At 42.1% G+C, this 12,822-nt stretch overlaps 1 protein-coding gene across 1 annotated transcript; it reads left to right on the top strand.

Annotated features, from left to right (window-relative positions):
• Window positions 1–7,794: 7,794 nt before the first annotated feature.
• LOC124854775 lies at window positions 7,795–9,752 on the top strand. Its single transcript, XM_047343145.1, has 2 exons — window positions 7,795–7,993; window positions 8,301–9,752. The coding sequence occupies exon 2, from the start codon at window positions 8,706–8,708 to the stop codon at window positions 9,429–9,431; it is 726 nt and encodes a 241-aa protein (XP_047199101.1). The 5' UTR covers window positions 7,795–7,993; window positions 8,301–8,705; the 3' UTR covers window positions 9,432–9,752.
• Window positions 9,753–12,822: the final 3,070 nt, after the last annotated feature.

Here is a 12,822-nt window from a genome sequence, read left to right as displayed (position 1 = left end):
AGAAGGTTCCTCTGATGACATAGAAGACTCATCTTTGATGACACAGAAGACTCGTCTTTGAAGACATAGTATCATTAATGACATAGAAGACAAAGGAGCCATCTCCTAAACGAAGAATGAAGAATAAGCTACAAAAGAATACAGCAAAGAAACACCCAGCCATGCATGAAATAACACAGGAAATGAATATGGCCAATTTTTGACCCATGTTGTGCATTAGAAGGGGTTTGCATAGCTTGTGTATCAAAGGGTTAAATAAAAACAGTGGTTAGTGCAGCATGTGTAGAATTATCCATTGCATGAATCATTATTCATGCATGGATGCATGAAGAAGTTGTATACTGTATTTTGTGTTTTATTATTGTCAATGGAAATCTCGTACACCTCTGTGCGTTGTATGCTCCTACTAAATTCTCATCGCTACTATTCTATATAAAAATCTCTGTGGGCTACCTGTGTATGTACATGTAATAAATCTTAAATCAACATGGCCTGATCTCTTACAATATTCAACAGAGGTTGGGCCCTCAGAGTTAGAACAGAACCTGGCACAAAAGTGTATAAATGAGCTGCCACCTCTTCCTGGAATAATCTACAGAAGGATCTGAAAATGTCAGAGCTGGTTACTATGTGGGGGTTTAAATCCGGTTTAATAGATTAAGAAAATAGTCCTCATGGTCACTGTGGATGCTCTAGAATATTTTATTGAAATCCGATTGGAAGATCGTACGTCTGTTGTGTGTGTAGTGTATGACAGCTGTATTTGACTGTTTGTATTTGTGTTTTATTGTTGTGACAATGTTTTGCTGCCCTCTTGGTCAGGTCTCTCCACTGGCATCTCACACAAGTGCATTAACAGAGAAACCACAACACACTACAAAATTCACACCCCTCACCACGTGGAAATAGGCAGCTCTATATCACTGTCAGAATCCATTTTGTTAATGGCTTATAGTCTTAATACCTGCAGACTTGATGGTGTATTTACAAAGCTGCTTATGACCCTTTGTTAATGACACAGCTTTATTAATACTCTAGGTCATTAACTATGTAGCTACATTAACAACAGCTTCTTGTTTACATTTAAGAACATATAGGACAAGGTGGAGAATATCCCTTGACATAGCTAATGAGCCATTCTGTCCGGCTACTAGTGAAGGACGCTGGAGGAGATCATGGTCATGGTTCCACTTTCTAGAGAAGATATGAAAAAACTAATGAATTAAATGTTCAATGAGACACATTTTTCAGCCTCTACCATCTTATTTCTTTCCACTTTTTCTGTTTGATGAATCATGGCTGATCATAACGTGCAGCTACAAAGAAATGCTCTTTTCAGTGTTGTCCAACAAGGCTGCTGTTGTTGTTCTAATTATCTATTATTTACATATTATTTACACAGTTTGACCCACAGCAAGAATGAGACAAAGATAGACTTAGATGATCATTCCCATCCTTCACTAGAGAACAACCATAAAAAAGCCTCATACTCTTTAAAGGGAGGGAGGCAATGAGAAAATGTAGCATTGAAATCAATGATTACAAACAGAGTGGTCAAGCTGAGATATCTTGAGTTTTAGACCCTGATTTGTATAAAATTCCAGAAGCACTGAATCCTACGAGTCCCATAATGCAAATCAAGAGCATATTCAATTAGGTCTTGTCAGGGTTATTTTTAACCTCCACCAAGGAGCTTATGTTTTCACGTTGAGAGATAAGATGTTTTTTAACATTTTCATTGATTTCTCAGAGAATAATTCATGGATGAATAATTCATATATGCAATCTGGTGCAGATCCAAGTAAAAATATGGATCTAGTGAGTTAAAATGTGGTTTCATGAGGGGACTGTTGGTAAGGAAAACAATTTTCTACCCAAATTAACAAGCGAATATTTTAAATGCATGTAAATTATAAGATACAGTTTAAAAACTGTGACTGTAACTGTGACTGTAACTTTATGCTTTGTTTACTTCCTCGGTTTCCTAAAAATGGGTTTGTGAAAGACAGGCACAGATACGATCTTATTGTCACACCAGAGAAATCAGGCATCACATAACAGTGTGAAAAGTTGAGCAGTAAACAATCAAGTTCACAGCGTCAACTGATGTTCGTGAAAATCTGCAGAGTGCCATGCTGCTCCTCAGGGAAAACTCCTCTTTAGCTTAAGAGTGTTGATAGATGGTCACCAGCTTCAGTCGTCAAATCTATCTGTCTCTCTGTTGTTTGGTGCTGAACAGCTAGTTTACAGTAGGTTTATCAGAGCTGAAAAGAAACCAAACAATGAGCTATTAGAAGCTAAAGCTCTTCTCTGAACACTGAATCGGTTTGTTGCTAAGAGCAACAGGAGGAGGCAATTCTTGGTCTTGATTCTGAGTCTGAAATCTCTGATGCTGATGACATAGATAACTATGTTCTACAGGATCAAGCCGGAGTTGTCTTGGAATCCAGCGCTCCTAAATGGAGAAGGTTCCTCTGATGACATAGAAGACTCGTCTTTGAAGACATAGTATCATTAATGACATAGAAGACAAAGGAGCCATCTCCTAAACGAAGAATGAAGAATAAGCTACAAAAGAATACAGCAAAGAAACACCCAGCCATGCATGAAATAACACAGGAAATGAATATGGCCAATTTTTGACCCATGTTGTGCATTAGAAGGGGTTTGCATAGCTTGTGTATCAAAGGGTTAAATAAAAACAGTGGTTAGTGCAGCATGTGTAGAATTATCCATTGCATGAATCATTATTCATGCATGGATGCATGAAGAAGTTGTATACTGTATTTTGTGTTTTATTATTGACAATGGAAATCTCGTACACCTCTGTGCGTTGTATGCTCCTACTAAATTCTCATCGCTACTATTCTATATAAAAATCTCTGTGGGCTACCTGTGTATGTACATGTAATAAATCTTAAATCAACATGGCCTGATCTCTTACAATATTCAACAGATGTTGGGCCCTCAGAGTTAGAACAGAACCTGGCACAAAAGTGTATAAATGAGCTGCCACCTCTTCCTGGAATAATCTACAGAAGGATCTGAAAATGTCAGAGCTGGTTACTATGTGGGGGTTTAAATCCGGTTTAATAGATTAAGAAAATAGTCCTCATGGTCACTGTGGATGCTCTAGAATATTTTATTGAAATCCGATTGGAAGATCGTACGTCTGTTGTGTGTGTAGTGTATGACAGCTGTATTTGACTGTTTGTATTTGTGTTTTATTGTTGTGACAATGTTTTGCTGCCCTCTTGGTCAGGTCTCTCCACTGGCATCTCACACAAGTGCATTAACAGAGAAACCACAACACACTACAAAATTCACACCCCTCACCACGTGGAAATAGGCAGCTCTATATCACTGTCAAAATCCATTTTGTTAATGGCTTATAGTCTTAATACCTGCAGACTTGATGGTGTATTTACAAAGCTGCTTATGACCCTTTGTTAATGACACAGCTTTATTAATACTCTAGGTCATTAACTATGTAGCTACATTAACAACAGCTTCTTGTTTACATTTAAGAACATATAGGACAACTCTGCAACTCAATGTCGACCCCATTGTGAGATTATACAGAACCTTAACATGCACCTCATTAAGATAATTAAATATTTATGACTGACATTGTTTGTGTAGAAGAGAACAGTTTTTGCATGAGGGGAACAACACTCAACCTGACATTTGAAGCACTGGTTGCATGTGAAAACAAGCAGCAGAATGCGAAGTTTCAAAGGCTGCGCACGAGCTGGTACAATACGATGGAGAAGGCTTACAGCAGCGTCTCCAGAGACTCCCACCACTTGAAGCACAGGGGGTATTTATAGCCTGCTCAGGAGCTTCCACTGTATCTACCTCACTCCTACGATGGAGTCTCACTACAATTACATGCTGCGTACAAAGTAAAACCCCAAATGTGCACAGACAGGAACCCTGCTGTCATCACCGTGAATCATAACATATCCAAACGTTATGTTGTACTGTACGGGCGAGGCCTCCTCCTCCTCCTCCTCCGGCTCTAACTGATTCACTCGAACAGCTGACTAACTGGTCTGCAGGTTGGTTGGTTGACTGCTTGCTGACCGTCTTCCTGCCTGTCTCAGTGAAATTCCACATCAGGTCGATTGATGAGCTGGCCGTGATATAGTATTCCATCACATGGGGCCTAAACAGGAAACTAGTTGTGGGAGGGTGTTTCACCTTTGACACTCCTTGTGTCACCAAACTCTTGTTGTGAAACTCACATTGGAAAACACACCCCCAGTTCACAACTGAAGGTGACAAGAGAACAACAGTATTAAGATGCAACAACCTCAACAACCTGTTCAATGAGGTGGGTAGGGATTTAAGTGTGCCAAGTTTGAAGCAGACTCGGAGCGCAGCCCCCAACGACAAAGAATCCAAAGTTTCAGACTCCTAGCCCCAGGGGTTCTGGAGATCAATCTTCCAATTCGAAGGCACTTGGCCCCCATTCAAAGTGCCTAGAAGTGGATATCAAATTGTAGGCAGTTGACCTTTAAGTTAAATGCCTAGAAGTGGATGTCAAATCTTAGGCACTTGACCCCAATGTTAAATGCCTAGAAGTGGACGTCAAATTGTAGGCACTTGACCCCAATGTTAAATGCCTAGAAGTGGACACAACCTATCTCCAGAACTCCTGGGGCTAGGATGCTGAAACTTTGGATCCCCCATCCTTGTGGGTAGGGATTTAAGTGTGCCAAGTTTGAAGCCGACTCGGAGCGCAGCCCCAACGACAAAGAATCCAAAGTTCGAGACTCCTAGCCCCAGGGGTTCTGGAGATATGCTCTTCCAATTTGGAGCACTTGGCCCCCATTCAAAGGGCCTAGAAGTGGACATCAAATTGTTGGCACTTGACCCCAATGTTAAATGGCTAGAAGTCGACGTCAAATTGTGGGCACTTGATCCCTATGTTGAATGGCTAGAAGTTGACGTCAAATTGTGGGCACTTGATCCCTATGTTGAATGCCTAGAAGTGGACATCAAATTGTAGGCACTAGACCCCAATTTTAAATGCCTAGAAGTGGACGTCAACTTGTAGGCACTTGATCCTAATGTTAAATGCCTAGAAGTGGACGTCAAATTGTAGGCACTAGACCCAATTTTAAATGCCTAGAAGTGGACAGAGCCTATCTCCAGAACTCCTGGGGCTAGGACGATGAAACTTTGGATCCCCCATCCTTGTGGGTAGGGATTTAAATTCTCTTCCAATTCCGAGGCACTTGGCCCCCATTCAAAGTGCCTAGAAGTGGACTGTCCAATTGTAGACATTTGACCCCAATGGTAAATGCCTAGAAGTGGACATCAAATTGTAGGCAGTTGACCTTTAAGTTAAATGCCTAGAAGTGGACATCAAATCTTAGGCACTTGACCCCAATGTTAAATGCCTAGAAGTGGACGTCAAATTGTAGGCACTTGACCCCAATGTTAAATGCCTAGAAGTGGACACAACCTATCTCCAGAACTCCTGGGGCTAGGATGCTGAAACTTTGGATCCCCCATCCTTGTGGGTAGGGATTTAAGTGTGCCAAGTTTGAAGCCGACTCGGAGCGCAGCCCCAACGACAAAGAATCCAAAGTTCGAGACTCCTAGCCCCAGGGGTTCTGGAGATATGCTCTTCCAATTTGGAGCACTTGGCCCCCATTCAAAGGGCCTAGAAGTGGACATCAAATTGTTGGCACTTGACCCCAATGTTAAATGGCTAGAAGTCGACGTCAAATTGTGGGCACTTGATCCCTATGTTGAATGGCTAGAAGTCAACGTCAAATTGTGGGCACTTGATCCCTATGTTGAATGCCTAGAAGTGGACATCAAATTGTAGGCACTAGACCCCAATTTTAAATGCCTAGAAGTGGACGTCAACTTGTAGGCACTTGATCCTAATGTTAAATGCCTAGAAGTGGACGTCAAATTGTAGGCACTAGACCCAATTTTAAATGCCTAGAAGTGGACAGAGCCTATCTCCAGAACTCCTGGGGCTAGGACGATGAAACTTTGGATCCCCCATCCTTGTGGGTAGGGATTTAAATTCTCTTCCAATTCCGAGGCACTTGGCCCCCATTCAAAGTGCCTAGAAGTGGACTGTCCAATTGTAGACATTTGACCCCAATGGTAAATGCCTAGAAGTGGACGTCAAATTGTAGGCACTTGACCCCAATGGTAAATGCCTGTGGACAGAGACTATCCCCAGAACCCCTGGGGCTAGGAGGCTGAAACTTGTGGGTAGGGATGTAAGAGTGCCAAGTTTGAAGTCAAGTTTCGACCTTTTGGTCAAAATCAGCTGTTGTAGGACTTGAAGTGAGATTTGGCGAGAAAACCAAGTTTCTCCGATTTGCACACTTGGAGCCAAGCCCCCAACGACAATGCATCCAAAGTTTTTAGACTCCTAGCCCCAGGGGTTCTGGAGATATGCTCTGTCAAATTGGAGGCACTTGGCCCCCATTCAAAGTGACTAGAGTAGAGGGTGGGTGGGGTTTGCGTAACCTATGTCCTCATTTGTTTTCAATTAAAAAAAGCTGTTAAACTGGAAGCCTGTTTGGTAAGGGTGGTTTTAATGATTTTACTGTTCTCATCAACAGTGTTCAAACAAAAATCTGATGTTGGTTTATGTCATTCAGAGGAAACTTAGATTGTAGGAGATCACATTTCTACACAAGACTGGTTTCCGGCATGGAAAATAATGTCTTGTATAGTTTGGTGTCATTTTCACCCTGAATGTCAAAGTAGAAACCAGGTTCTGTTAATGATGGAGCAGAAGATGAAACTGATCAGTCCAGAGGCAGAAAACACACCAAGTAAAAGTAGATCAGTGGTGTGTGGGCTCAGAGATGGCCTGAGAAAAATCGGATGTTTCAGTAATGTTGTGAACGCTCCACTCTGCATTGGATGTGCTATTAAATTAATCAATTATAGTGACGTGGTCTGCCCAGGTCACAAGATCTGGTATGAAATGACTGAAATTGATCAGTTGAGCAGTTTTCAGACAGTTTGCCTTTCACACATGCACAACGCAGCGGGAGGTTCTCTGACATGTTCACAACAGCATAAAATCCTATGCATTATTCAGGTGAGAGGTGGAGCCGCTGGTTGCAGCAGACAGAGGCAGGAAGTAAAGTATTAATTCAGCTGCCTAGATCACGTGATCATCTTGACAACTCACAGACACCGGTGTTGGCCAGAAACTCTCCGGACTTCTTCGTCGGTGTATTCTATGTTCTTTTCATTTTTGCGTCCCACTCGCTCGCTCTGTTCTGACATTGGATTCTCCTGAATTTCTACAGACTTTATACTAGGAGGCCAGGCGGAAAAAGTCTGCAGACACTACAGAGCCTCTCACTCAGACTTTTGCGTTCACACATGCACCTCCTCCAGAGAAAATACGGAGGATCTGCAGTGTTCAGTGCATGTCTGAAAGCAGCTTTATTCTTATGTTTTTAGGTGCTCTCTTGGCAGGGTGAGTGGCCATGTGGGTAAAAAAAATGTGCTCCTTACGCCTGCTTTCAGACATGCACTAAACTCCATAGAATCTCTTGAGGGGCTGTATGTGAGAACACAAATGTTACCTACTGGACTTTATGCAAACTTCCTCCTGCGGATGATGTTTCTGACACGTGTCAGACACTAAAATGAAAGAAAACAAATATTTCAGGATGAAAAAGAGGTGTCATACACGTTGTGGCATCACCAGGGGCCATGTAGTAGAGGGTTGCTACATCCCCATTCAAGATCGGCAGCCACACCACAAAATGGCCACCAAAGCACACACTACAGCTCCCAGAGTGCCTCACCACTCACCCAGGTGTAGGTGTTTGAGACACCTAATTGAGGCTGGACTGGAGAGCTGCAGGGAGCAGAGGAGAGGAGCAAAGGGACAGAGAGCACAGGGCTGGAAGGAGCTCAGAGAACAACCTTTGACTGGAGAACTACTTAAAGGAAAGGACAGAACCAGACTGTGAAACAGTGGACTTTCTAAGTTGAGTTTTCTTCTAATGCTGTTAAGCTAAAGAACCTTTATCTTCGCTGGGATGTTTTTGTTTGTTCTTGGATTTTGCTTTGGATAATGAGAATTACCTGAGTTGCCTGTTTATAAGAAGAATAAAACTTAACCTTTTTTTGAACCTTTGATTTTTGCTTGTTTTTCTTAGTTATATTGCACCACCCCACCCTAGCCTGCCCTAGTGACCTCATGGCATTACAGATGGTGGAGAATGTGGGCAATGGCGCTTAAGTGCTGATGATTGGGAGTTAAGATATTGAAGCCTTGACTCCATTTTTTTCAGAACTTCACACAAACGACCACCAAACCCAAATGAAGCAACTGGTGCAGATGCTGTTGGAGAGTAAGAGGGCACAGCAAGAAATCGGTGCAGCCTTGTTGCAACAGCAAATAAATGATGACCAACTGAGAGAGCAGGAGCTTCAACAGTTGCCCAGGTCGAAACCCAAAGCAGCTGATTTAATCCCGAAACTGGGAGAGACCGACAATGTGGAATGCTTACCTTAATGCGTATGAAGCTACAGCCACTTAGGAGGAGTGGCCGAAGACACAGTGGGTTGGACTCCTGGCTCCTTTTCTATCAGGTGAGGCACTTAAAGCGTATCAAGCTGTAGAGGCCAGTATTGATGAAGACTATGACCAGTTAAAGGGAGAGATACTGAGCCGCCATGGGCTAACTAAATTTAGCATGGCTCAGCGTTTCCATAACTGGTCCTTCCAAAATGGGCTAACTCCCCATTCCCAAGTGCACGAACTGGTACGAGTGACGAAAAGGTGGCTAGAACCAGAGAAGAGCAGCCCTGCAGACATTTTAGAAACACTAGTTATGGACTGTTATCTAAGAGCTCTGCCGTATGAGGCCCAAAAAATAACCAGTCACCAGAAATTAACAACAGCCACAGAGTTGGTAGAAGCAGTGGAGCAGTACCAGACGGCCTCAGACATGCTCCATCCAACCCGTAAAGAGCCTATCGCTTCTGTCCCCACCCGCCCAGGTGGGCCTCGCCAAAAAGGTCCTAAGCCCGGATACCCTCACTATGGCCCACCCCATAGAATTGTTAATCAACCTTGGCAGCCACGAGGATTCCTGAACACCGAGACGTGCCAGTGCTCCCACTGTGGCGAATTGGGCCATATCTCATGGCAGTGTGATAAGCCTGATGAACCAATGCACACAGCAGAGTCTGCTAGCAGCCCACATGTCCACTTTCCTGCCCTCTTGGGGGAAACTCCAAATGCCTTCTGGTCCCCTGCCGAGGACTTCAGGCCCGGGGAGAGGGATGTGTGGCATCACAAGGGGCCATGTAGTAGAGGGGTGCTACATCCCCATTCAAGATCGGCAGCCAAACCACAAAATGGCCACCAATGCCAGCACTACAGCTCCCAGAATGCCTCACCACTCACCCAGGTGTAGGTGTTTGAGACACCTAATTGAGGCTGGACTGGAGAGCTGCAGGGAGCAGAGGAGAGGAGCAAAGGGACAGAGAGCACAGGGCTGGAAGGAGCTCAGAGAACTACCTTTGACTGGAGAACTACTTAAAGGAAAGGACAGAACCAGACTGTGAAACAGTCTAAGTTGAGTGTTCTTCTAATGCTTCAAAGAAAACTCAAGTTCAAAGAACCCTTTATCTTCGCTGGGACGTTTTGGTTTGTTCTTGGATTTTGCTTTGGATGAAGAGAATTACCTGAGTTGCCTGTTTATAAGAAGAATAAAACTTCACCTTCCTTTTTTGAACCTTTGATTTTTGCCTGTTTTTCTTAGTTATATTGCACCACCCCACCCTAGCCTGCCCTAGTGACCTCTCATGGCATTACAACGTAGAAGCCACTGACGTAAATGTCAAGTGGGTCTTTGGTGATAAGAGCCGAGGCAGGTGTCATTGTGCTGTAAACAAAAACGTGTAAACTCCAGAGCGGAATTTATACATTACATCCTGCCTCTGTTTGAAAGTTTGAAATTAAACCATTAAATTAACAAATGATTATTATTATTGATGATAAATTATTTTATTTTTAATTTATTGTAATTAAAACATATTTTTCAAACTAAGTAATATTCAAGGCCACTAACCGAACATTGCTTGTGATATCCCGGTTCACTAAAGAGACAAGGTGTGGTGATAATTCAGTGTTACACTGATCATCTGCTGTTGGTCACTCAGCCTGTTTCCTCACTTCTTAATGGCACTTTAGTATTTTGGATAATATTTGTGTTGAATTCACTTTGCTGTATACTAACCCGTACTACTCCATCTCACTGTCACCAACACATCAAAGCGGCTGGATTGCCACAGTGATGTTTTTCAGCCAAAATGTGGGCTCCGCTATAGTGATGCTTATCGCAACTCTGCTCTTCACTCTGGTGACTGCTTTAATGGCACTGGTGCTCATTAGGCTGAGTACACACATTCTCTGAAAACATGCACGCACTTGTGATGGTAGTCTTTGCCCCCTCGCGCTTATAAACACACACATATACACTGGAGAACACACATGAACACACATTACACAAACTTTTCTCACTCTCCCTTTTGTTTTCCCGTGGCAGGTGCACAGACTGTACCGCGGCGGTGGCGGGAGTCTGGGGCGCGCTCAGGAAGAGTGGAGCACCGGCCTGTGGAAAAATGCACCAGTGAGGGAAGCAGGGTTCAACGCTGTGGCTCAGACAGCCCAGGGCCCGAGTTTGCCCCAGTACCCTGCAGCGGTGCCAAACTATCCTGACAACAGTCACTGGTGATAGCCAAGCACCGCCTCTAGATGGAGACAGATAGCTGGCCATTTCTGTGGTGCATGTGAAAGCACTCAAAAGTACAGCATCATTTCATCTTTACATGTCAAAATGCATATTTAATGCATTCAAATTTTTTGAATGAGATCGTGAGATTTATGTAAGACTTTTGTCAGCAGAGCTTGTTAAAGCTCTTCACTTCTGCGAAAGGGTTTTCTTCAAATTATACCTTTACATTTCAGCTTTGTTTACACACTGATTATTGAGATGAACGAGAAAGATTTTATTTTATTTTCAAAAGAAATCTGCTTAAGAAGTTGTATGTCTTGCAAACACAGGAAACTCAGAAACAGTTTTGTGATAGTATGTGAAGCACACGTGCCTTATGGACATTGATGTGAGGAGGGTTTTGTGTGTTGACAGCTGCATGCTAGGCAGTGAGCTGAAGAATAGGGTTGTTAATTTTTTTTTATTTTGAAACAAAGAAAGTCTTGAACTGCGATTTCTTTTATCTGAAGGAACTATTCTGTGTTTATGTATTCGGGCAGGATTCCAGTTTAGTTTTTATTCATTGTGCTTGTCTGCTTTAGCTTTCTTGAAACGGGCCTTACTATTACGTGCACATTTTGCATGTGATAAAATGACTGTCGCCTTAATGATTGCTTTAAAAAAAAAACTGGATTCATGCTTCAGTGAAGCAACATGTGGAAAGATTAAAAAAATTGTTGGTGCATAATCCTCCTTTGTGATTGGTCACTGAGCAACTGATGTGCCATAGCACCTGTCTCTCTCTTTGATTTTGATACTGAGGAAAAAGTCACACCCTAAGTGGACACGTGTTGTACTCTGCTTTAGTATTTCTCAGTTTCTATGTTTCCAAATCGGCACTGTTTGCTTTTAGAGGTCAGCTCCCGGCTGTGAAACACCTTATCAGCTGTTGTCACTGTTCCACCCACTTTTCTCTCAGTCTGAATTTTTGTGTTTAGTGACTGCAGTGACTGTTTGCATGCAGTTTATCATGGGTGGGGAACTAAAGAGGATTTTTCTATTTCAAATATACTGACATCATATAACCAATCTAACCCGACACAAACTGACTCAAAGAAAAAAATGGAACTGCAGTAAGGTGAAATCTTGCATGTGTCACTGTATGATACAGAATACAGGCATCAAAATGTCAAAGTGAAAACTATGATTAAAACCTTTGATGGCTTTGATTGCAGGTTATTTTACAGCTCACTTTGATTTTGTTTCAATATTTATATCAAAGCCTAAATGAAGCACGAGCACCAACTTGAAGGAAACGGTGTTCTTCTCATACTTTATTTTTATTTTCTTGTTACAAAGTGTCCTTCATGGCCAACTGCCAAATGTAGTATTTTGTTTTTCTCTGTTCTTTGATAAGTGACATACTATTACAGATTTAAAAATAATCGTTAAATATTGCAGCATTTCAATAAATATTCTTACTCGTGGTCTCTGTCCTAGTTGAACATATCGGAATATTTATGACTCAGTATCTGATGAAAAGCCTGTGATGCACGTCTGAGTTTGACGATTCATAGACTCAAAAGTCTACCTCGCTGTCTAGTTAAGTATTAAGCAATGCTGGCACAGCCTGTCTGACAACATGTGTGAATGTAAAGGCTTGCACACTTGGGTAACAATGTTTTCATGGGAGAAAAAAATCACTTCTATATTGATGGTTTGAACATCAGTGGTGGAAGAAGTCCTCAAACATATTACATTGACGTTTTACATTTAAATAAATGTAAAAAAGTATCCCAATAAGTTTTCTACTTCAGTAAAAGGAAGTAAATACTTGCTTTGAAATACACTTACCAAGTATTACAAGTAAAAGTACTTGCTGAATGTAGCCTATTCCCAATGCAACACTCCACTACATCATTGTTTGTGTCTTCTATTTTAAAGGAGGCGAGGCCTAATGTTATCTGCCTGCAGTGATTGGATCACTGGACCAATTATTCTGTTATTGATCACTTTTAAAAATATATTTACTTTTTTTTTTAACACAGTGCATTGTAAGATTGTACTGGAGTAGAAAGGAGATATTTGC

Source organism: Hippoglossus stenolepis, chromosome 14 (genome assembly GCF_022539355.2).
Source record: "Hippoglossus stenolepis isolate QCI-W04-F060 chromosome 14, HSTE1.2, whole genome shotgun sequence".
NCBI classification, from domain to species: Eukaryota; Metazoa; Chordata; class Actinopteri; order Pleuronectiformes; family Pleuronectidae; genus Hippoglossus; species Hippoglossus stenolepis.
This window is presented reverse-complemented; position numbering and strand designations above follow the sequence as displayed.